Source organism: Acanthochromis polyacanthus, chromosome 5 (assembly GCF_021347895.1).
Source record: "Acanthochromis polyacanthus isolate Apoly-LR-REF ecotype Palm Island chromosome 5, KAUST_Apoly_ChrSc, whole genome shotgun sequence".
Classification (NCBI taxonomy): Eukaryota; Metazoa; Chordata; class Actinopteri; family Pomacentridae; genus Acanthochromis; species Acanthochromis polyacanthus.
The window spans coordinates 27934831-27957724 of record NC_067117.1 but is presented as its reverse complement, the minus strand read 5'-3'; the positions used below and the strand labels follow the sequence as shown (position 1 = coordinate 27957724).

Below are 22894 nucleotides of genomic sequence, written 5' to 3'. Positions count from 1 at the left end.
TTTCTGACATTTTATAGACCTAACAACAAATCAATTAATTATGAAAATAACTGAACGAATAATCAAGAAAGCATATAATCTCCATTTGCAGCCCTATAAAGTACTGTATTGTACTATAACACTTACAATAGACATTTTTCTTCATTGAGTACTTTTGATATTGAGTACATGTTCCGTATTATACTTACAAACCTTTACTTCAGTACAGAACCTGAGTAGAAAGTGGTATTAGCACTTTTACTTTAGCTGAGGGTTTGAATACTTCCTTCACTGCTGCTCTTCTCTGTCTATCAACATTTAGTATTCATTAAGTCATGATTAACATAGTTGCTCTGTTTTTTACCAGGGAGTTTAGCACAACCGCAACCTGAAAGCGGAAAGGTTACTGAAAGTCTGCGTGTTGTGTTGACAGTCGTGTTTCAGGCCAGCAGACAAATACAGTTTCACTCCCCATTCTGTAAAGCTGCTCTTGATTAGTGGTGGAGAAGATAATTGACAGATTTTGGCAAAATAGATCAGTTAGTCCTTATTCTTAAAGCCTTAAAATGAGGTGTATTGTTTGAAAAAGTTTCCAATTAAAGAATTGTTGGTGAGCTGGTGTGCTCGAGGTGCTGATGAGTGGGCGGAGAAAGAAGCAGAGACGATGTAGATCTGACCATCCAGACAACAGTGCAGAGTTACTTATAAGACATTTTAACCCAAGAGGGGTTTAAATATCCAACTTTGATGCACAAAGATGAGTTTGTACATCAAAGGAGTCACATCTGCAAGCTGAGAGAGACTTTAACACACTAAGGGGACTGTAGTATTTGCTCATAACTGCAGTTGTAGTGGGTGTAGAGTGAGTTTATCTGAGCTGATTCAAGCAGAGACACTTGCAAAAGCGGTACATGTGCTATGAAAATCATAACATTGAGCTACAAGAGACTCAAAAGCTTTGTACAGCTGCAGAGTTGGATCACTATGAATCCTGGTCACAACGCTAACACAGAATACTACGGAATTCATGGTGGTGTAGATCGCATATAAACATACTGTTGTATCTTCTTTTGAGACACAGTTGTCAGTGAGTGTTTAGCTACCAGCCATAGCATAAGCCCAAGTCAACACTTCCTGCAGCTGCTTCACAATAATAATAATTTCAGTGGAGAAAGAAACCTGCTGAGTGTGCAGTGGTGGAGGATTAAGACTTCACTGCTGCTCTGATGGTGCAGAAGAGTAGGTGTGGAAGCGAATGTAAGAGCAGGACAGTAGGAGTGAAACCTCAAACCAGCATCAACCTCTAAGTTACAGAGGAGCTGCTGAAAGCAGAACACAGCACAGTTTGCACATTCTCCTTGGTTACTAGCAGGACAATACAGTCAGTGCACCGTGCTGTTTTGGTCAGACAGCATCAACGTTTAATGAAAATAATGAAAGCATCACTTTTCTTACAGACTGATATTTGGCATCACGTACCTCTAATATCAACACATTATTCAAACCGCAGTCATTTTAGTGCAACAAACCAGTAGCTTTTTGTGAAACCCTAATACTGTCCTCCAAACTAAACATGACTTTGCAATTTCCATTTAACATATTCAAACTAACACTCAGGACCAGTGATATTTCCCACTCCCTGCATTATGTTCTAGATAATGCGCTGACATTTTAAAAGGAGCAGATTGGTTCATGCCATTTTCACCCAAATTTGATGTCCCTACATATCAAAAATGCAGGCCCTGATGATTTCCACTTTCCCTTATAAGCAAATGTATAAAGAAAACAGCATTAACAAGAAAAGCACTCAGAGAGCGCAGTACTCCTCCAAGACTGCTCAGTTGTTGTATCATCACTGACAGCTGAAATCTTTTAAAAATCTGTGGCAGAAATCACGGCACCATTGAATGTGGCCATTTAATATAGATGTAACCACAAATAAAATGACCTTGCACTGAGCACAGGCGTGTGTTATGCATGGGTACGTTCTGTATGGATACCAAATCGTGTGACCTAAATATAGCTATAATATGTAGCGGGCAGCGGGAATTCATGGGATTCAGAAACGCCCCGCAATTTAATCAACTGTTCCTTGTTTCATTTTCAACCGAAAAGTCCCGATAATTCAGCAGCAGTTGATTTTTAGTTGGATCACAATCATGTGATCGTCAGCTGGCAGTTGACGTAGTGTTCACTTGTTGTCATGGTTACAGGGACGCCATGCCGCTATCTGGAAATGATACAGAAATCTTTAACAAATCCGTGGATCCAAACTATAAGCCACATCACTGCCAAAATCTAATCACTCGGTCCTGGTGTCATTTCTGATCTTCCCTGAAAACGTCATTCGAATCCGTTAGTCTGTTTTTGAGTAATGTTGCACACAGACAGACAAACAGACGGACAGACAGACAAATGTACGCCGATCGTCACATTATTCCCACGCTTACCTTGGCAGAGTAATAAATTCCCAGAACTGAAACTGAAAATACTACTTATGTATGTCTTATGTATGTATGATAACTGAGCAATAGTATAAGCTTCAAAGATTTAAAATGGCCAGAAATATAGTCCAAAGTCTAGCACTTAATAATACAGTCTTATTTATTTGTAACTTTGAAAAGAAAGGCCACATTTCTAATAGAAAGCATTCATCAACAGCAGCAGGACCTTGACTTTTTTGCCCCTGCTGATTGTGTGGAGACACAATGGAGGACTGGACAGTTTTTATTAGCTTTGAATGATCGCTGGACTTATCGTCAATTCAGTTTCTAAATATAAACAATATGCAGCTTAAATGGAGATAAATGTTAATTATCTCGGTTTCCACTGAGTAGATCATACAAAGAAATGCTGCTTTCCATCTGTGACCCTTAAACCCCTCTTTCTTACTTCCATATTGCCATATATCTGCACTATATACAGTGCAGTCATTCTTTCTCATTTTTGTGTCTCTCTTCAGTCTGACTCACCAACCTGTATAATCCTGGCAGACACTCTCGATTCATATTCACAGACATGTAGACAATGCATGCAGAATGAAGCAATATTTGATGCAGCAACTGAGCCAAAATCACAGAACACAATTGTACAACTACATGTAATCTAATTCATACCTTTGTTACACATAATGACATGCTGGCGTAATAACTCGACTACAGTATGTGGCTTCACTATCTGTAATTCCTGTTAGGCCAAAGCAGTTGTGGAACTGTCTCGACTTGAAGTCCACAAAGCCTGACTGCCAGTGGATTAGCTCTAAGCTTTCACTGCACTGACAGCACAGTCTTCTGGTTCTGGCTGTCGCTGAGCTACTGTATTTAAATCAAGTGTTAATGGTCACATCCTGCTGGCGTTCAGCTATGTAGATTTACTCACCAGGGATTTTGAGATATGTCTTTATTTCGCCAAAACAATGGAGGTAAATGAAATTTCATTGGTTGTGCTCAAAGCATGGAAAGTAAAACTGAAAGCAGGAGGCAGTGTTAGCATGTTTCCTTTGGATTTACTGTCCATACCTACAGCACTGCTCCTCAGCCTTTCTTACAAATGTTTTATGTGATGCAACATGGCGTCTTAGAACAGCTGATTATTGCACATGTCAGCTGTCTTCATGTCATTGATCCCGTCCTCGCGTTGACCACAGACATGTCTAATACATGTGCTGTTGTGATTAGTGACAAATCATTTACCCGATACGTCTGATTGATTTTATGTTCAGACAATATAGCGTTTTCCTTATTAGATGTGGTATTTGTGTGTATAGAATGCACAAAAACCAGCATTACCCGGTGTCTCACACATGGCAGCATGGTAGCGAATATACACTGCCTGTCCAAAAAAATAGTCGCCATTGGATTTAACTAATAATAATAATAATATAATAATCTTTATTTATATAGCACTTTTCATACAGCAGTTGTAGCACAAAGTCCTTTACAAACAGACAAATAATTAAGATAAGATGAAAGAAATTATGACCCAAATTCACCCCTCCCAGCCCCGAACCCACCCACCCCGCAATCCATACACTGTATTGTTAAAAAGCAATATAAATAAAAGACAATAATGAATCAGGGACATTGTTATACCCAGTACGTACTGAGGAAACGCCATCTTAAAGGTTTAAAATAGGTAAACACTGGAGGTTAAAGTGTAAAATAAATAAATAAATAAAAAAATAAAATGAATAAAATAAAATAAATCCATAAGTAGATCAGTAAAATGAATAAATAAATAAGTAAATAAATTCAATTAAATATATCATATAATAAAATAAAATAAACTGAATCAGAATAAAAGATGGATAAAATAAAAATAATAATAAAAATAATAATAATAGTGATAATTATAAATTGGGAGTTGTAAAAAGAATAAAAACACTAAAAGGTCATTCAAGTAAAAGCCAGACTAAAAAGGTAGGTTTTAAGTTTTTTAAAAACATTAACATTAGGTGCAGCCCTCAGCTAACTAAGCTAATAGGTAAGAGCCTTCCATTGGATAATTACTGCAGTGATGAATGTTTCAGCTGCAACAACTTGTTTAAGCTTCTCATTTTTTAACCCTTGTGTCGTCCTGTGGGTCAAAATCGACCTGTTTTAAAGTTTGAAATTGTGGGAAAAAAATGGTTTTACAGCGAAATATTTCAACATTTTTTGGTGGGAAAAAAGAAATGTTGAAAATGTTTCTTAAGAACATTTACAAAAAAAATCAACCAAAATCCAGTGAATTTCGCTGAATGTTCTTAAAGAAATTATTAGAAATTTTATATATATAAAACATTAAAAGGAGAGGCATAGATATCATATTAAAACTGTTCTTCACTCAATTTCCCAATTTCCCATTTCAACACATTTTCTCACTAAAAGGCAGTTAAAGGGTATTCAGTATAGGCTATATATATATCTGTAGTTATTTTAGATATTTTTTGGATTTTTTGGGGAGATTTTTACTCATTGTTTGAAAATATAAGAATTTTCTTACTACATTTGGGGGATTTCAAAAAAAATAAAACTTCTAAGGGAAATTTTTAAAGAATTATTGCAATTTTCTTACTGAAGCTTTTGCAAATTTTCAGAAATTTGGGGAAATTTTTGCTGATTTTTTGGATTTTTTTAGACAAGGAAACAATATTTTTTGGTGCCTGTAAATGAGGACAACAGGACAGTTAAGCAATCGTATCGGAAGACATATCCTGTGGTCATTGAAAGGATGTTAATCTGTTTCAGAAGGGTCCAAGTACTGGCCTCCATCGAGCAAAGGAAACAATTAATGAGATTTCTGAAACTACTAAAATCAGGTTAAGAACGGTTCAGCGCATGGCTGATGACATGGGTATGTTGCATGACGATAATGCCAGGATCCATGGGGCTCACATTGTGAATGAGTGGATCAGGGAGCATGAGACGTCATTTTCACACATGGATTGTCCTCCACAGAGTCCAGACCTCAATCCTACCAAGAATCTTTGGGATGTTCTTGAGAAGACTTTGCACAGCGTCAGACTCTCCCATCGTCAATATAATATCTTGGTAGCAAGTGAATGCAACTTTGGACAGAAATATATGCTGTGACTTTGCAGAAGCTTATGGCGGAATGCGTGTCGTTCTCAGTGACTTTTTTTTGGACAGTCAGTCTTTAAAAGACTAGATCTGCTCATCTCATTTTGAAGCAGCACATTCTTTGTGAGATTGTACAAATTTGAAACTGGCTACAGTGGCCTCCATGTGTATTTTAACAGTATACGTATTTACATTTTACCGTACTATTAACATACATTTAGAGAGTGCTGCATGTGCCAGCCAGAGATTACAAGAATAACAACATTAATTGCTTACATTTGGCTGCTCTGTAATAGTAGAACTATAAAAATCTGAACAAAAAACTGTGCTAAAAGGGTTAGTTTCCGCTAATCTTAATGACCTGCGCTTTGTTTTCTGTTGTAGTCTTTTTTTATATGCTAGATTGGATCACATTAACGCTGTCTGTCAGCCTGTGTGTTCCATCCAACTGTATCTACAGCTTTGGAAATAATTATTCACCACTGCGATTCGGTCTTTTCCTTTGTGGTTCTTGGTGGAGCCGTACTGCGTTTTCCTCTGAAGGTTGGACAGATGTTTTGCTGATTCTAAGCAACGGCTCTCTCACTGTTTTGCTAAGCACCAAGATGGCTAGTTGGGTGATAATTTAGGTTGGATCATCTGTTTACTTTACGTATGCGCAGCTTATGCACAAAACAATGGTGACTCAAAAATGAAGAAGCTGTAATCGTCTACTATGACTAATTTAAAAGAAAATTATCTATGTTGAAGGTCTGTCATGTAGACTTTAGGAGAACTACAGCTGGAGAAACTGACTACTTGACTACTCTTTGGTGTCAAATCCAAAATGCATTCTCTCATCTGGCTGTTTGTGAAACCTAAACAGAAGTAGAAGAAGTTAGTTTACTCAAATTTGCTAAATTATAAATATCCAGGACAGTTGTGTTTGGGTGTTTTGCACCGTGTTTCTACTGGTTTTGTAGTGCAAGTAGCTACTAAGGCTTCCAAAATACAGCTGAACTGATTCCATTATCTGCTTCTCCCCGTAAATCTCACCTCGCACGTTGTCGTGGTCCCCAAAGAGATTTATGAAACATTTGCATTCATAGCCCAAAGCTGCTGTGAGTTAATTCCAACCTGTTGTTGTGTTCAGATACGCTCAGAAGTCTGTCTGATAGAACATTTCCTCAAATTTAAGGGCTCTTTAGATGCGCAAAGTAGTTTTTTAAAGTTATTTATTTAAAAGACATTGAGTTTGTTGACATGCAGGCTCCACATGTGCGCGGCAAAATGAGTGAGGAACAGGAAAGAAACACTGAAGAGGAAAATCTGGGTGCAATAAAACAGCAAACTCGACTTGTATGTAAATATTGCTGCTCTAGAAAGGATGATAACCGTATAATGACCATAAACAGGAACTCTGTCACCACTGTCTTGCCACTACATGAGGCAACGAAACTCACTTCTTTGACCACTTGAATTGACATCACAAAGCTCTTTTTTAAAGCATTTTTCCCCTTTTTTGTAGTATTTTGCAGCTTTTCTTTATTATCGATGCAGATACACTTTACTACTGCAGCAGCTTCCGTCATAAAATACTTTGAGTGTTGTTCTGTCCGTGAGATCGTCAAAGTATCCATAAAGGTTTTTCCAGTCCCGTCCTTCTGTTTACTGGCTTATGAGACCCTGCTGCATGCTAGGCTCGCTGACCAGTCACATAAAAGTTGGTGGATAAGGCAGAAATTGGTTATCTGAACACATTAACCAATTCTGTTGCCTATCTGCCACATTTTTTTAAATATTTATCAATACACCAACGTTTCCACCTCAGCAGACAGCCAAAACTGTTTTGTTTGTCTTTTGGCAACATGTTCTCTAATTCTCTGCAGTCCCACTCAGTGTGTTTTATGTGCAAATTGGAAATACTCGTATGAACAGGTGGATGGATCTGCACATATTGGTTTTCTGAGCACAATCAAACTGAACAGATTTCATGTTGATTCAGATTTGTCAACACTCGCTTTTTTTTGATTAAAGTAATGGGCAGACGCGTAGTGAAGCTTTGTCAGAAAACTTAGAAATGTGGCTTTAGGGACAACAATAATGCAGACACATATTGTCTATTTTGATTTTTTTTTAAATATAGCAGTGTAACAGCACCTGTATTTGTCCCAGATTGTCCAGTATGCAACATTTGAATTAGGTTTGGATTTCCTTCATCTGTGAGAAAATCTATGAGGCAGAAGTCTGCTTGTGTCTATTTATGAAGTTCAGATGCCACCTGTAATGTTCTGATGCGCTTCTGTCGCTTGTACACGATGTTTGTACTCATGTTACATGTTTTAATCTGCAGCCAGAACCTGCAGCCTCTTTGATCGGGTCGGTTGACCGATTCACCCCAAACACCTGCTCACTTTGTCACTTTAATTACAGGAACTGTTTGAATCACTTTTAAATTAATTCAGATAAGATGGCTGTGTCCTCATTGCTGGCAGAAAAAGAGAAAGGCACCATGACTGTGTTTGCTTCTAAACTGCACTGGTAACTTTAATGGTTAATTGAAGTTAATGATTTTGTTGCACAGTGGTGGTTAGCACTGTCGCCTTGCAGCTAGAAGATCCCTGGTTCGCGTCCTGGCCTTCCCGGGACCTTTCTGTGTGGAGTTTACATGTACTCCCTGTGCATCTCTGGGTTCTTCAGCTTCCTCCCACAGTTCAAAAACATGCTGAGGTTAATTAGTAACTCTAAATGGTCCCTAGGTGTGAATGTGAGTGTGATTGTTTGTCTCCATGTGTGGCCCTGTGATAAACTGGTGACTTGTCCAGGTGTCCCCTGCCTTCGCCCTAAGTCACCCAGGATAGACGCCGGCCCCCCATGACCCTAATGAGGATTGAGCGGTGTACAGATGATGAAAGCATGGATGGATTTTGTTGCACTTGTCTTAGTGGATAATTTAGTTTGACTTATTTCATACTTGCAAGTAAGCGGCTCTGAGTCTTATTTTATTGATAGTTTGCTACAATCTAATGTCTCAGCTGCTAGACTAAGACTTATGGACTATTGGACACCAATGTACCCATCCATGACATTTGTGTACCTCCACTAAAATGTACAAGTGCAGAAAACTGTTTTATGATGCGCTATCAGTCTCAGTAGTACAGTAGTCATCAGTCTTGTGCCCCACACAGGACGGTAAAAGGTCAAAGTCAGTTTCAGAAGGACGATGCTGCACTGCAGCTCGTAAAGATGTGGTTCAGACCAGGTTTTAAAATACATCCTTTACTCTTAAAATCAGTTCTGAAAAGTCGCACAGACATAATCTGACCCCATTATGTGCATCTAGTCTGGCTTTGAGCCACATCTGTAGTCAAGGAAGGATGTTTTTGTGTCGCTGAAAGATGAAACCTTCTGCAAAAACAATCCTTATTTGGTGAAAACATGTCTCAAGATTTACTGATAAAACACGTGAAGTCATCTCATTTGATCTGGAAAGTTCTGCTCATGGCCCAGAAACACTTAATGAAGCAACAAAAATCTGCTTCTGTCTTCACTTTTCATGTTTTGTATGAATTTAAGGCGTTCTCCTTCAAGCCGCAGAGCTGAGGACGTCATGAACAGGCATTTCCACTAGGTCCACACACACACACACACACACACACACACACACACACACACACACACACACACACACACACACACACACACACACACACACACACACACTCATATATTTGCCTTCAGTGAAAGCAGGCAGGCAGTATAGTGAAGCTTTGGAGTTCCCAGGGGGGGAAAAAAAGAAAACATTGTAGGGGAACTCCCAGTTCATTGAGTTTGAGAGCAGCGGCTCCAAATGGGAGGAATTCGCTTGTGCAAGACAGCATGACAGCTGCAGTTTGAAAGAGGAGGGAAGAGCCGGGCATCACTGTCATCATTTAAACCAAGCACTGATGTCATGCCAATCCGTTAATTGCTTTTTCTCATGTTTGTTCATTTTTTTTCCATCTCAGTCGAAGCATTTGCATCTTACTACAACTTCACCACCTGAAGCATCGCTGAACCACATTTGTGTGACATTGAGTCATCTAGTCTAGCCCTTCATCCTGCAGGTGATTACATTTAGTAACCTCTGCACACATTAAATATGGCGTTGCTCCTACCGCTCAGTGAAGTCCAGAAACATGTGGTTTTCACTCAGCCAATCAGTGAAGATCGCTCCACGTTGCAGCACACTACATAATAGCATTTGACCAATCAGCAGAGGCCTGGAACATATCAAACTTTCTCTCTTCTTCAAAGTTGGAAAAAGACGGACCTACGACTCGGCCCTCTTCCGTATTTGCAGTCGAAACGTCAAATCTACCCATGGTTTGTTGACGTAACTCACACATTTTACGGTTGTGTAGTTGCACTAAGTGATGATATATACATTTCTTTGAATGTTTTTTTTTTGTCACTAACAGGCAAGGAAACATATATGGTAACTTCACTAACCTTGAATTTCAACATGAAAAGTAAAAATTTTGAAAAATATCACAAAAGTAAAAAAGTCTTATGTCCTCCAATAACACTTTAGGGTTGAAATTTGGAATTTCAAAGTATTTCAATGAGTCCCCTTTAAAGGATTAAATCTCTTAGACTTTGGCACGATTCTATTTATGTCACAAAAAATTTAGTTTCTTATGTTTTGCGGAAGGCTGCACAGTGGCTTGGCGCCTTGCAGCTAGAAGATCCCCGGTTCACTTCCTTACTGGGATCTTTCTGCATGGAGTTTGCATGTTCTCCCTGTACATGTGTGGGTTTTCTCCGGGTACTCCAGCTTCCTCCTGAAGTACAAAAACATGCTGAGGTTAATTGGTAACTCTTAATTGTCCGTAAGTGTGAATGTGAGTGTGATTGTTTGTCTCTCTGTGTAGCTCTGTGATATACTGGTGAGCTGTCCAGGTGCCCCGTCTTCACCCAAAGTCAGCTGGGCCAGACTCCAGCCCCCTAATGAGGATTAAGCGGTGTAGAGATAATGAATGGATGGATGGATGTTTTGCAGATTTTTAAACCGAGGCAAACGGGCCTCACATTACTCCCACCAACACTCTTTTACTGCTTTTACCTATACAGTGTGTAGATGGATATTTATAGTCTCCTGACTGATAGCAGTATTCTGCAGCCCTGCACTGTTCTGTCCCTTCGTCCTGCACTGAACTGCACTAAAAACAACGTCCTGATGTCCTTCTGCTGTCTTTCAGCACAAACTGTGAATCACTTCAAAGGACAATACCATTTTTTTTGTCTTTTTTGCATATTTTAGTCCATTTCTTGTAGCTTAACTTAAGGGAGGGGATATTTTTTAATTTCTTTCCTCCCTACAGCAAGCCACTGACTTTTCTTTATGTTACTACAGTGCAAAAATCAAATGAAAAAATTATTTAATAGTTAGAAAAATACATTTTTACTTCCGTTTCCGAAATTTTTGAATTTTCCGATCACCTTTTTTCCATGAATTGTTTGTTATTTTTTCCAGGAACTTCTCAATTGTGAGGATTTTTTTTTTATTTTTGCTGTTTTGCATGACAGAAAAGTGTCAACAAATACGTATGGCTGATTGTTGATCAGACAGTAAAGAAATAGTCTGTGGGAGAATATGATGGGATTTTTACTGACCAAACAGATTAACCGATTAATCGATGCCATAATATGACGTCCTGAAGCCCTTCTGCTGTGTTTCACCGTCAACCATGAATACCTTTAACACTTTAAAATACCACTCTGTTGTTACAGTTGGAACCAAGTCACCACAGTACAAAAAAAAAGCGATTTGTAGAGGCTGGTTTTTAGAAGGAGCCAAAAGAAAATGTATTCATCGATGACTTTGGCATTCATTTGTCGGCATCTCTATTATGAGGGCTTGCTGTTTTTCTGTCTTTTCCATCACAGAATGCTAAAAACTGTGACTGAAAATGCTGCAAAGAGAAAAAAAACCAGGAAATATGGATTGTCTCTCGTGGGGCTTGAAGGGTGAACGTCCTGTGTTTGGTGAATGATGCCCCTCAACTCCTCACTACGGTGCTGAACCCGTCCATCTTCTAGTCCAGTGATCTAATGATGATAGAAAGGAGCCAGTCCATGTTTCTTCCATCAGTCTCTGTTGTTTGGACCCGTCGTTTATCCTTTGTCGCTTCGTTAACCGTCTGCGTGTCCTCCTCTGACCTCCACCGCTGTGTCTCATACCGGCCAGCTCCAGCACGATCAGCTAGTCGGCTTGATTTGTTGTTACAGACATCCAGCAGATTCATGTCTGGTTGGTGCTGAACTAGTGTCTGGGATTTGTAACCCCCTGCTGGTTGTTAGAAAGAATGCAGGTTTAAGGCATTTCTGCAGTTCCTTCACTCTTGAGACCTTCTTCTCCATCTTTATGTTCGGTCTGTGTCCTTAACCTTCACCCCTTTGGAGTAAACACAGACTCAGATATTAGGTGCATTTATTGGATTTACTTGTGCCCATAGTGAGACAGCAAATATGCATCCTCATTGACATACATTTAAGATAATTCTTTATTGCTCCCACGTCAGGGAAATTTACATATATGTATACACTATCGCTGAAAAGTTGGCGATCATTTAGAAATCTCCTAATTTTTGAAAGAAAAGTGTGTGTTTTTTTCAATGAAAATAGCATTACATTAGTCAGAAATACAGTCCAGACATTGTTAATGCAGTAAATGACTCAGATTTTTAACAGAACATCTCCATAGGGGTACAGAGGACCATTTCCAGCAACCATCACTCCTGTGTTCTAATGCTACATTGTGTTAGCTAATCATGTTGAAAGGTAATTGATTAGAAAACCCTTGTGCAATTATGTTAGCACATGAATGAAAGTGTGAGTTTGCAAGGAAAACATTAATATGCTTGGTTGACCCCAAGCTTCTTGATGGTAATACGTGTGCACTTTTCACACATAGGAAAGGAGGTTTTTTGCTGCCGTATATAAAAGAAGGATTACATCATTTAAATCATGAGGCATTGTGCAGTTTCAGTGAAAGCACAGCGGGTGTATTTTCAGTGGTGGATCGTGTCAGAGGTCAACTGGTGAATAAAGAAAATGACCGTCTGATGTACTGATCATTAAACCAGTCACTCTTTGTAGGTCCGCTGTCAGCGCAAAATGAAAGCAGACATTGATGTCAAAGCGACTGATTGTGAAACTCGATCAAATCTGACGTCTCACATTGACTGCTCCACTGCAGTGAATCAACCGAACTCTGTCTGGGTGAAAGGAAATCACACTCAAAAAAACAGAACAAATGAGTCATTTCGGGTCTCCTTCTTTGGCATTAATGCGTGTTTCTCCTCTCCTTCCAGCTGTGTTGGGGTGGATGAAGATGATGCTCCAGATATTGACATTTATCACTGTCCAAACTGCGAGAAGACCCATGGCAAATCCACATGTGAGTAGCTGCACTCGCTCTGTAATGTTCTGAACAAGCAGGAATTGAAGGAACTGCTGCTGTAATGTGATAATTCCACCTTCTATCAGCTTCCACTGCCAGTTACCGGATGTCAAACTTGTGAAAAAGCATCGAAACAACATCTCGAGCTGACAGAATTTGCCATTTGTTTACTGTTGTTGTTGTTGTCAATACATGTGTTGTTGTTTTTTGTGTCTGCTCCTCAGTGAAAAAGAAAAAGAACTGGAGCAAACATGACACGGGGCAGAGCACGGATATCAAAGCCGTGCAGAACGGCAGTCAGGTGTTCATCAAGGAGCTTCGCAGCAGAACCTTTCCCAGGTAAAGACAACAAAGTTTCACTCATCAACATGCTTTATTCACACTAACATTCTCATCATCAGCATGTTATGTAGAGACAGGATGAGGAAACCAGCTGAAAGGGCTGATGTCAAGCTTTCACAAGAGGTCTGTGTATTTATGCAGACCATAAAATGCTTTTTGATTTCATTGAACAATTCATATTTTCAGTGATTTATAGACCTAGATATATTGGATTTTATCAAGTTAAAATAATAAAATAGAATAAATAATATTTTTTAATTTAAAAATAATTAAAGAATAATATTTTTAAAATTGAAAAATAACTGTGTATTCTAAATAAGTAAAATAATTATTTGATATATCAAATTAAATTGAATACATAAAAAATACTGGAAATAAAAACCACAAAAATAGCTTCATCATAAGAATTTAAAATGTAAATAACCAGATAGTTATAGTTTGTCAGAGTTTGATTTCTGACATTTTCTTGCTGTATTTGTGTTTATAAATACGGGAACAATTTTTGTTACAACCTCAAGTTGTTCTATATTAAAACTTTTTCTACATTTGGGTTCATTGCATCCTCATTGTTTGTCAAATGGACAAAATGATAGGTCAGAATTACACCTGAGTTCAAAAAATGAATACCATGTGCAGCAGCAATTAAAAGTTTGGACACACCTACTTCTCTAAAGGCTTTTCTTCAGCAGGGTGGAGATACTTAGGAATGAACGAACACACTGTTGGAGTGTAAACAAAGCTAAATCAGTTCCAGTGTAAAATAACATACCCCAAAGCAGACTCAGTTTTTCTCGATGATAGTTTTGCACAGTTTGAATGGTGAATGTCCAAACCAGAGCAACTCGACTTCTCCCATGCAAATCTCAATTTCAGCTGCCAGTACTGCCTTTAAGTCAGCACCATAAATGAGGAAATATAATGAGATAAAGAGGTGAAAGAGAAGCCTTCTGTATAACTGAAATGATCAAACTTGAAATGGGATCACAGTTAATGAATTAATTTACGTTTAAAGAAATTATCCCTCACATTGATCCACTATAACCTCATTAAAGATTCCATTAGTATTATTCTACATTTTGACTGTTCCACTAGGGGGCACTGTGGGGTAACAGTTTAAAATCTGCCTTTAGATGGTTCCACAATCAGACCTTACTTCATATCTGCACCTCCTGACACATTAATCACTCTGCTCTTGGATCCTCTCAGCGCCGACGACGTGGTGGTGAAGCTCGGCGGCAGTCAGCTGACGCTGGACTACCTGGAGGAGAACGGCTTCAATGAACCCATCCTGGTTCAGAAGAAAGACGGTCTGGGGGTGTCCATGCCCGCCCCTACCTTCTACATCAGCGATGTGGAGAACTACGTTGGTAAGGACCTCAGTGACTCCACAACACTACTTAGACCCACCAGGAATCTGCAGAGAAAAAGTGTTGATTCCGCGGAGAGCAATTCTTGATTCTGCGGCTTGAAAGTTGATTTTCCGCGGGCATTAAAAAATCTAAAATAAAGCAATAATGAAGGAATTGCAAATGAAGACGGGGGGGGAACCTGTGATTTGTTCCGTGTTTCTTGTCGTAATTGAGCGCTGCACATTGTGTTCGTTTTTTTCTATCCGTGTCTGAGTGTGTGTGCGTCTATCCAGGACCGACCCAGCCAGTTATATCCATGCGTTATCTGACTTTATAAGTAAGTCACTTCACTTAAATGTTCTGCAATCATTTAATAAATGTTGCAAGTTTTAAGTTACTTGCTGTTGCTTGGACGGAGTTTTCACCGTTAATTGGTTACATGTGAGTGTGCTTCTCCGTGAGCTGAGGCTGAGCTAGAAACAGCTCATGCCCGGGTGTTGGGTTAATTTCTGCAAGCGGATCATTATACTGTATGTTTTCTGTAAACATGAAAGAAAGAGAACATCAAGATTCTCTTTGTCCCTTTTGGGAAGTTTTATTTGCATTATTTAAAGTGCAAAACAGTTCCTCAAACTATGGATTTTCGGCAGAACAAGTGTAACGAATGTAATGTTCTGCATCTCGCCCTACATTCCGCGGACAGCTTTGATTTCCGCCGAGAGCTTTGAAATCAGCGGGAAATTCCGCGATCGTGGATTCCTGGAGGGACTAGCTGCTGTTACTTCAGTTACTACTGTTACTGCAGCAACTTCTTTACTACTCCTGCAGTTACTACTACAGTTGCAGCTACTATTAGTACTGTGGCTGCAGTATCAATATTACTGCGTCTACTTGTTGTACAGCTGCTGCTACAGATGTTTCTAACAGTACTACTTTAACACTATTTCTGCTGCCAAAATAAAATACTACTTCTTGCTCGTTCAGTTGAATTGCTTCAGCTAACCATAACTGGTAGCATCACAACCACTTCCAGATTTGTGGCACGAAAATATTTGATTTGATTCTACAGTGCAAATGAAAAAATAGTGAAGTTAAGAATCACAGAGTCTACATCCATCCATCCATCATCTATACACCGCTTCATCCTCATTAGGGTCACGGGGGTGCTGGAGTCTATCCCAGCTGACTCGGGCGAAGGCAGGGGACACCCTGGACAGGTCACCAGTCTGTCGCAGGGCTACATATACAGACAGACAATCACACTCACATTCAACCTACGGGCGATTTAGAGTACTCAATTAACCTCAGCATATTTTTGGACTGTGGGAGGAAGCCGGAGTGCCCGGAGAAAACCCACGCATGCACAGGGAGAACATGCAAACTCCATGCAGAAAGATCCCAGGCCCAGACAGAGTCTACATCATTATTGTTATTTAAATTCTTTAAATTACAAAATAGAAGCACAATCTATCTAGCTTGCTAGCTAGCTGGCTATCTAGGACATGTCAGTGACTGTTTCTTGTCCTGCTGCTGCTACTAAAATAGCTGGTACTAGTGTAACTTTAATTAATCTTACAACTGGGGATTAAGTTGGGATTTGTGAGGAAGGGAGACTTATCCAGTGAGGTCAGTACAGCAGAAACACTATCTATCCCTAGAAAGCAGTTCCAGCGAAACTACTGCGCTCCAGAGGGCAAACATACAACATCCTAAATATGTTGCAGTATGTACAGCATTTTCAACTGAACTGTGTTTTTTCATCATTAGACTGTTTATTGCCCCATATGTATTCACTGAAGTGATTAGATAAGTTGCACTTCTGCAAATGTTATTGCATTTAAGCAGCTAAAACGAGAACTCCCTTTAAAACTCTCTGTAACAATCCACCTGATACACAAGACAAAAAGATTGGGATCCTCTAAAGGGAAATACATTCTGACTTTTGCTGAAAATAAGAGGGGAAAAAAGCTTAATTCATCGTGATCATGACCTTTTTGGTCCCTGTGGTTTCACTGTAGAATCTATGAATCTCTCACAGCAGCTCAGCCTGACCTTAGAAAAGCATTTAGGTTATTAAGGCGATGTTAGATCGCAATGACATGTCAGAAAATGTGAATAATTAATGAAGCTGCTGCTGCTGAATAAATTGCTACAGCCTCTCTCTCAGTTTGAACTCGGTGTGGATCCTGCTGCTGTTTGATGCAGACTTTTAATAGAGTCAAAGAAAAGAAGGAGACAGTTTACTTTAAACTTCTATTTACTGCTTCTGCTAAAAGGAAGATGATGTTTGAAGACTCTAGTCAAACTGTGTGACAGATATTTGCTTCTTAAATCCTTAATTTTGTGCGCTTTGAGACTAATTATTAATCACTCCCTGACTGACTTTGCACAAAATCTCAAAAATATTATCTTTATAAAATATGAATATATAACCCTGAACCTCCAACAAACTCTGTTCTTAATGCAGTTTTCGTTCTTGTTTGAACTAATGAGCTCATTTAACGGCAGTTCCTGCTGCCCTGCTCAGATGTTAGTTACTTGTGTATCTGATGTTGGCTTCAGCTGCTTCTTTGTTTTGTTGTATAGCAAACTCAACATGTCAGATTGTTCAAATTGTTTTTACACATCTTCTGAACAAAATAACATGAAAAAGAAAAATTAGCTTTAGCTTATGTATCTCAACAGCGAGCAGTAATTAGCCATGATTTTTGTTTTTTTCCGTTGTTGTTTTTTCACTAAAATGACACATTTCTAGGTGAGGTCAATTGTCAAAAAGTCAGATTCAGGTCTTAATTTGTTCTTGACCCAGTATGTTTGGCTACACTGCAGTTTTGTAAAATAGACTTACGTTAATTAAATCTATCACTGCTATCACTGCTGTCATTGCACAAGGTACAGTACCCTGAAATTACTCTGCTCTGTATGCACAGCTACTCATCCTAATGCTCAAAAGGCCAGAAATGTCTTCAAATGTTGTATTTTTAGTCATGAAAAGTCTTTAAACTTGAAATGAGATGAGAAATCATTTCAACAAGATTTCAAGCAAACTGCATGAAATTACAATACAGCATAAGTCAATTAAACATATTGATTATTACATTTTAACAAACTTTTTTTTTTAAATACATTGCATCAATATTTGACTCCATATCAGTATTACGATTGTTCAGTTTGGCAAACTATCATCTTTTGAAGGTCTAAACCATACACAGAGATCCTGTAGTAATCTAAGAAATGTCTTTATTTGCCAAGCACATTGAAGCTATGTTGAGCAGTGCTTTAAAATACAGCAGAAGGAAACAACAAATAAAGATGTTCTAAAAATGTGTAAGCATTCTGCACAGTATGAATGTACATCCTGACTGTCTTTATTAAAGGTAAAGGCTGTGCAGTAAATAAATACTGTGTACAATACTTGACTTTTAGTTGCTATACGGTCTGTTCTTCATCAGGGGGCGCATGTGTTCTTTCCTGCCTCGATGCTGCTCCATGATGAGATCACTTGTTGCACATCAGCATTGTTCTCCTGCAGACATATGGTGCTAAACAGTTTGCTGTCTAAGGAAAATGTTTGACTTGTAGGCTTGTTGGTTTTCCTCTGGCTTGTTTTTATCACGTCTTCCGTGTCATTTCTCAGGTCCTGACGTCGGCGTGGACGTTGTCGACGTCACCAAACAGACCGACAGCAAAATGAAGCTGAAAGAGTTTGTGGACTACTACTACAGCACAAACAGAAAGAAAGTATTAAACGTCATCAACCTGGAGTTCTCTGACACAAGGTACGAACTCTCTGACTGATGGTGAAATTCCGAAAAGCGCAGTTTCTCGAGTGGCTTGTGAAGATGCCAGCCTCACGGAAAACTGGTGGTGCTGATTTCTTTTTCTGTTTGTCTGGGACAGGATGAACAGCATCGTGGAGAGTCCGCAGATCGTGCGGCGGCTGTCTTGGGTAGAAAACTACTGGCCTGATGACGCCCTGCTCGGGAAGCCAAAAGTCACCAAATACTGTCTGATCTGCGTTAAAGACAGCTACACAGACTTCCACATCGAGTGCGGCGGTGCCTCCGTCTGGTACCACGTCCTAAAGGTCCGTCACACATTCTGTTTCCGACCATATGCTGAGTCATGATGACAAATCTGTCCTTTCTGAACTGATAACTGCACAACTCGCTCTCCTTCTCTCACATGAAACTTGTTGCATTTGCAGGGAGAGAAGATCTTCTTCCTCATCAAGCCCACCTCGGCCAACCTGTCGTTGTACGAGCGCTGGAGATCGTCGTCCAATCACACCGAAATGTTCTTCGCTGACCAGGTGGACAAATGTTACAAATGCACCCTGAAGCAAGGCCAGACTCTGTTCATCCCGTCAGGTCAGAGCTCCTCTTAGCTCATGAATAATAACAGCAATAACCGAGGGTCAGATCTGAAGGGAAAATAATGTAAAATTAGAAGAAATAATTTTAAACTCTGCAGCCCTGATGGATTAAACCTGCAAAAATTTGGTGGAAATTCTACAGGAGATCCCAAGCAAGTTGATTAGATGCCTGAAAGGGACTTAATCACCCAGAATGCCACTATTTTCTTCTTTTCAGTATTTTATTTAACTGTAAATTTAATATAATCGGGTACAGCTGGTTTGGCAAAACAATCAATTTCAAGTTTAGATTAACTAACTTTAAAAACAGTTCAAATGGCTGCAAGTGCCTAAAGTCAGATAGGCCTATCGCAGAATTTCAAGATGACTCATTGACTAGTTTCATTTTGTTTTGCTTTTGTGGTTTATTAGTGTTTTGTCTTACCAGATTCTGTAAAAAAATAAAAATAAAAAAAATGCTACACTTATTAGTCATGTTACAAAAATTCAGGGACTTTTCAGCTGAACTGGACTGAACTGCAGGCTTTGTTTACACTCAGCAGATAAATAGTTGAATATATACAGCATGTAGAGCCATTAAGTCAGCCATTTTTCATTGTTTTTTAAAATGTATTTCTGGCGTCATACCTCTGTTATGAGTTCTCCCTACTGCTAGCCATAATTATGCTGCTTCCATTGACATGCAGGGCGTTATGTTGCAGTGAAAAAAAAAAAGCCTAAAAATATGAGAACTCCCAGAAACAGCTCGGAGTTTAAAGGGTTAAACTGGTGTTTTCTAATCGGAGCTGTTTCCTCGTACGCTTTTAAGCAGGATTTTGACTTTCCTGCAGCATTTGGTCCAATGCAAGTATTTAATAATAAAGCCATAGTTTACTTCACTGGACTTTTGTCAGGACAAATGTGTGGCAAAGGGGAATCAGAAAGCTTAAAGTAAATAAACTTTATTGTGTTCTGGTAAATCTCCTGCATATATTCACGATCTGATCGTCTGCTCAGTCAAACTAAATAGAAAAGGTTTCAGAAACTGTAAATATTCATAATACTTGTAAATGTTTTAAAAAGCTCAATGGTGAATTCTATAAAAATATAGTTGATGTGGCTCAACAGTAAAGTGCAACAAGTAGTTTTCTTTTCTAGTCGGCGTTTTTTAATTGATCAGATTTTTTGCTGTCTCCTCAGGTTGGATCAATGCAATACTTACTCCGGTCGACTGCCTGGCGTTCTCTGGACACTTTGTTCACAACCTGAGTGTGGAGATGCAGATGAGGTTTGGACACATTCACCCCTTTACGCTGCCTTCTCTTTGTTCGGTTTGGTATTTGGCCTTTTATTCAGTGTTTTGATTGCTCCGATCCTCTGTGCCTCCTGCAGACAGCCATGTCCTAATTTGGGGGGGATTTAGAGAGACTTGAAGGCTTCAGCGGATATTACTCACTAGTTTCCACTGGATCTTCATCTAGGACTCGTATTTAGCTCCATATTCCACCAAATCTGTTTATGAATTCCCCTCATTTAGAAATACCTTGTGAATTACATCGTTTGTTGCCATAAACCTGTTGGTAACGCATGACACTGTTTAGCTGAAACATCTTGGTTTATCCTCCTCAGAGCGTATGAAATCGAGAAGCGGCTAAAGGTCAAAACTCTCACCCCTTTCCCCAACTTCGAGACGGCGTGCTGGTATGTGGGACGACACCTCCTCGAGCGATTCAAAGGTGACCTTTTAAATCGGCCTGATGTATTTATAGATTTCTTTTTTTTGTTGCTCTAATATGTGGTATTTTAATGTAAACTTACATCCTCATTTAACTCACCATTTCTCCTGAGGAATGCACGAACCCAGAGAAAATACAAACACTGTCAGAAAGGCCTTTTTTTTTTCCAGGCCGCACATTCGGCGTTGGGCTGCATGTCTGCTGCCCAGATGAGGAGCTGGATGCTCTAATATTATTTCAGTCATTAAATCGGTGAATCGCAGAGTTCACAGATGATTAGCTTCAAAAGGTTTGGCCCAGCTAGAATCACTTGCTCCATTACAAGGCTGTGTTTAAACTCCCCTCAGCTGGATTGGGCCAACTGTTTATGTTTCCACTATTTTCTGTGTATGTGCGTGTGTGTGTGTGTGTTAAAGCCAGATTGCTGTTGTGTGTGGTGCGCGCCACTCCCAACCCATAAGGACTCGCCATTAATATACCATTATTATCATTACAGTATTCTTTCTTTTAACTTCGAGGTCGGCTTTTTCGCTGCACGAACGAGGCCGAGTTCACTGCTGCTGCTTTTTTGCCTTGATCTTATTAATGATTTCCTGTTGTGGTCGTCTGTCCGCTGCAGTTGACAGAGGTAGTTAGCTCTTAAGGCAGCTGTTTTCTGCCAGTACAGTACAATTTAAAAGTCCACATTCAGTCTGAATTTGCATAATTTGACATAAATCAGGGTTCTAGTAGCTGCAGCTCAGTCTAGACCATCAAGCCTTCTGGAGGAGTGTTGATTGGTGATTTTGTGTGTTTGTAGTTAAAACTGAGTGATATTTATGTGCAGATATGCCAGCTTATATGGCAGCTGGTACAGTTTGTCCACCAGAGAGCGCTGACAGTTCAGTTTTAACTGTCCTACTCCAAGTCACAAAAGGTTAAAAGGTCTATTAACAGTGTTTGCTATTCATAGATATACTGTCAGTTACAGTAATTAGTTCTTTTTTAAACCCTCAAATATTGATAACCGGTATCAGTCAGGGTAGTTTGAACTCTTTAATGATGCCTTATCAAATACACATTATGCCTTTTAATCTAGTCAACGTTCTGTTTATTTTACTGAGGTCACTACAATCATGATTGTAAGAACTTTAGATATGATGAAAGAGAGCCAACTTTTTCGTCCCTAAACCTTTTCAGGGTTAATGCCTTGCATGGCGTTAAACAAGACGCACTGGAGCTTTGGCATGGAAATGTATGTGAGATCCAGTTCATCATTAGTGTGCCCAAAGTTCAAACATGTGCAACCCGGAGACACGGGTGATTGCAGGATGTTAAGTGACTTGTGCAGAAAGAAGCATCCTTCATGCATTCATTGGATTATAATTTGAGGAACCTACAGCTCTGCCCAACTGGACAGCATAGGAAAACACTCACACACATACATATGGATTCCTTCATCGGTCATCTAAACCTCCAGCTTGGGCTTTTTTTTTCTAAATTCCAACTTTATCTCCAAAGGATATGTGGGGAGTTTTTTGCTGTTGAATGAATTAGCATGTTGGCTTATAAGACATAAATAAATGTTAGAAGTGTGAGTTTAAATTTGGCGATTAGCCCTTATCAATTCAGCCCCTGGCCACATATTTGGGATGTGGTTGTTTTTAGAGGGTTCGTTGTAGAATCACTACTTCCTCCACTGTGGAAAAATGAATATTTCAAAACTGTGTGCTTCCATCATTTACTGCTGACATAATTTACAACCAAAGTGTGTCCAGCAGTGACTGAGCTGTGGAGACAGAATGGTGGTCCTACTTCCTACATTTCTTGATCTATGGGAATGGCTAGTGTGACGTCACGGACCACTTTCGTGTCCTACGCCGCAGCGCACCGAATGAAAACACAATGGCAGTAGTGAAAGAACCGGTCACCTTTTTCACTGTGACATCTTATTTTGCGGATTTTCCGAAGTCGGCAAAGCGAGGTCTTAACTCTTACAACTCAAACAGAGTTGTAAATGTTAGTGTGCTGGCAGGTGGTTTTAAAGGGAAAGTCCAAGTCACATAGATCCATATCCTAGTCAAGTCGAGTATTTTGGGCAGATTGGTCAAGCAAGTCCAAGTCCCCAAAACTGGGACAAAAGTCTCCCTCGGCAGACTTTATTCTTATAA

General features: G+C 39.4%; 1 protein-coding gene across 3 annotated transcripts in view; it reads left to right on the top strand.

The window, feature by feature from the left end:
* Positions 1 to 22894, top strand: part of phf2 (PHD finger protein 2) — a 52931-nt gene that overhangs the window by 6000 nt on the left and 24037 nt on the right. For all 3 annotated transcript variants that reach the window (XM_022200883.2, XM_022200882.2, XM_022200884.2), the window contains exons 2-9: positions 12875 to 12960; positions 13188 to 13302; positions 14512 to 14672; positions 18292 to 18433; positions 18555 to 18741; positions 18862 to 19024; positions 20209 to 20296; positions 20638 to 20744. In XM_022200883.2, the coding sequence (XP_022056575.1) occupies positions 12875 to 12960; positions 13188 to 13302; positions 14512 to 14672; positions 18292 to 18433; positions 18555 to 18741; positions 18862 to 19024; positions 20209 to 20296; positions 20638 to 20744 (1049 nt within the window). The remainder of the gene's footprint in view (positions 1 to 12874; positions 12961 to 13187; positions 13303 to 14511; positions 14673 to 18291; positions 18434 to 18554; positions 18742 to 18861; positions 19025 to 20208; positions 20297 to 20637; positions 20745 to 22894) is intronic.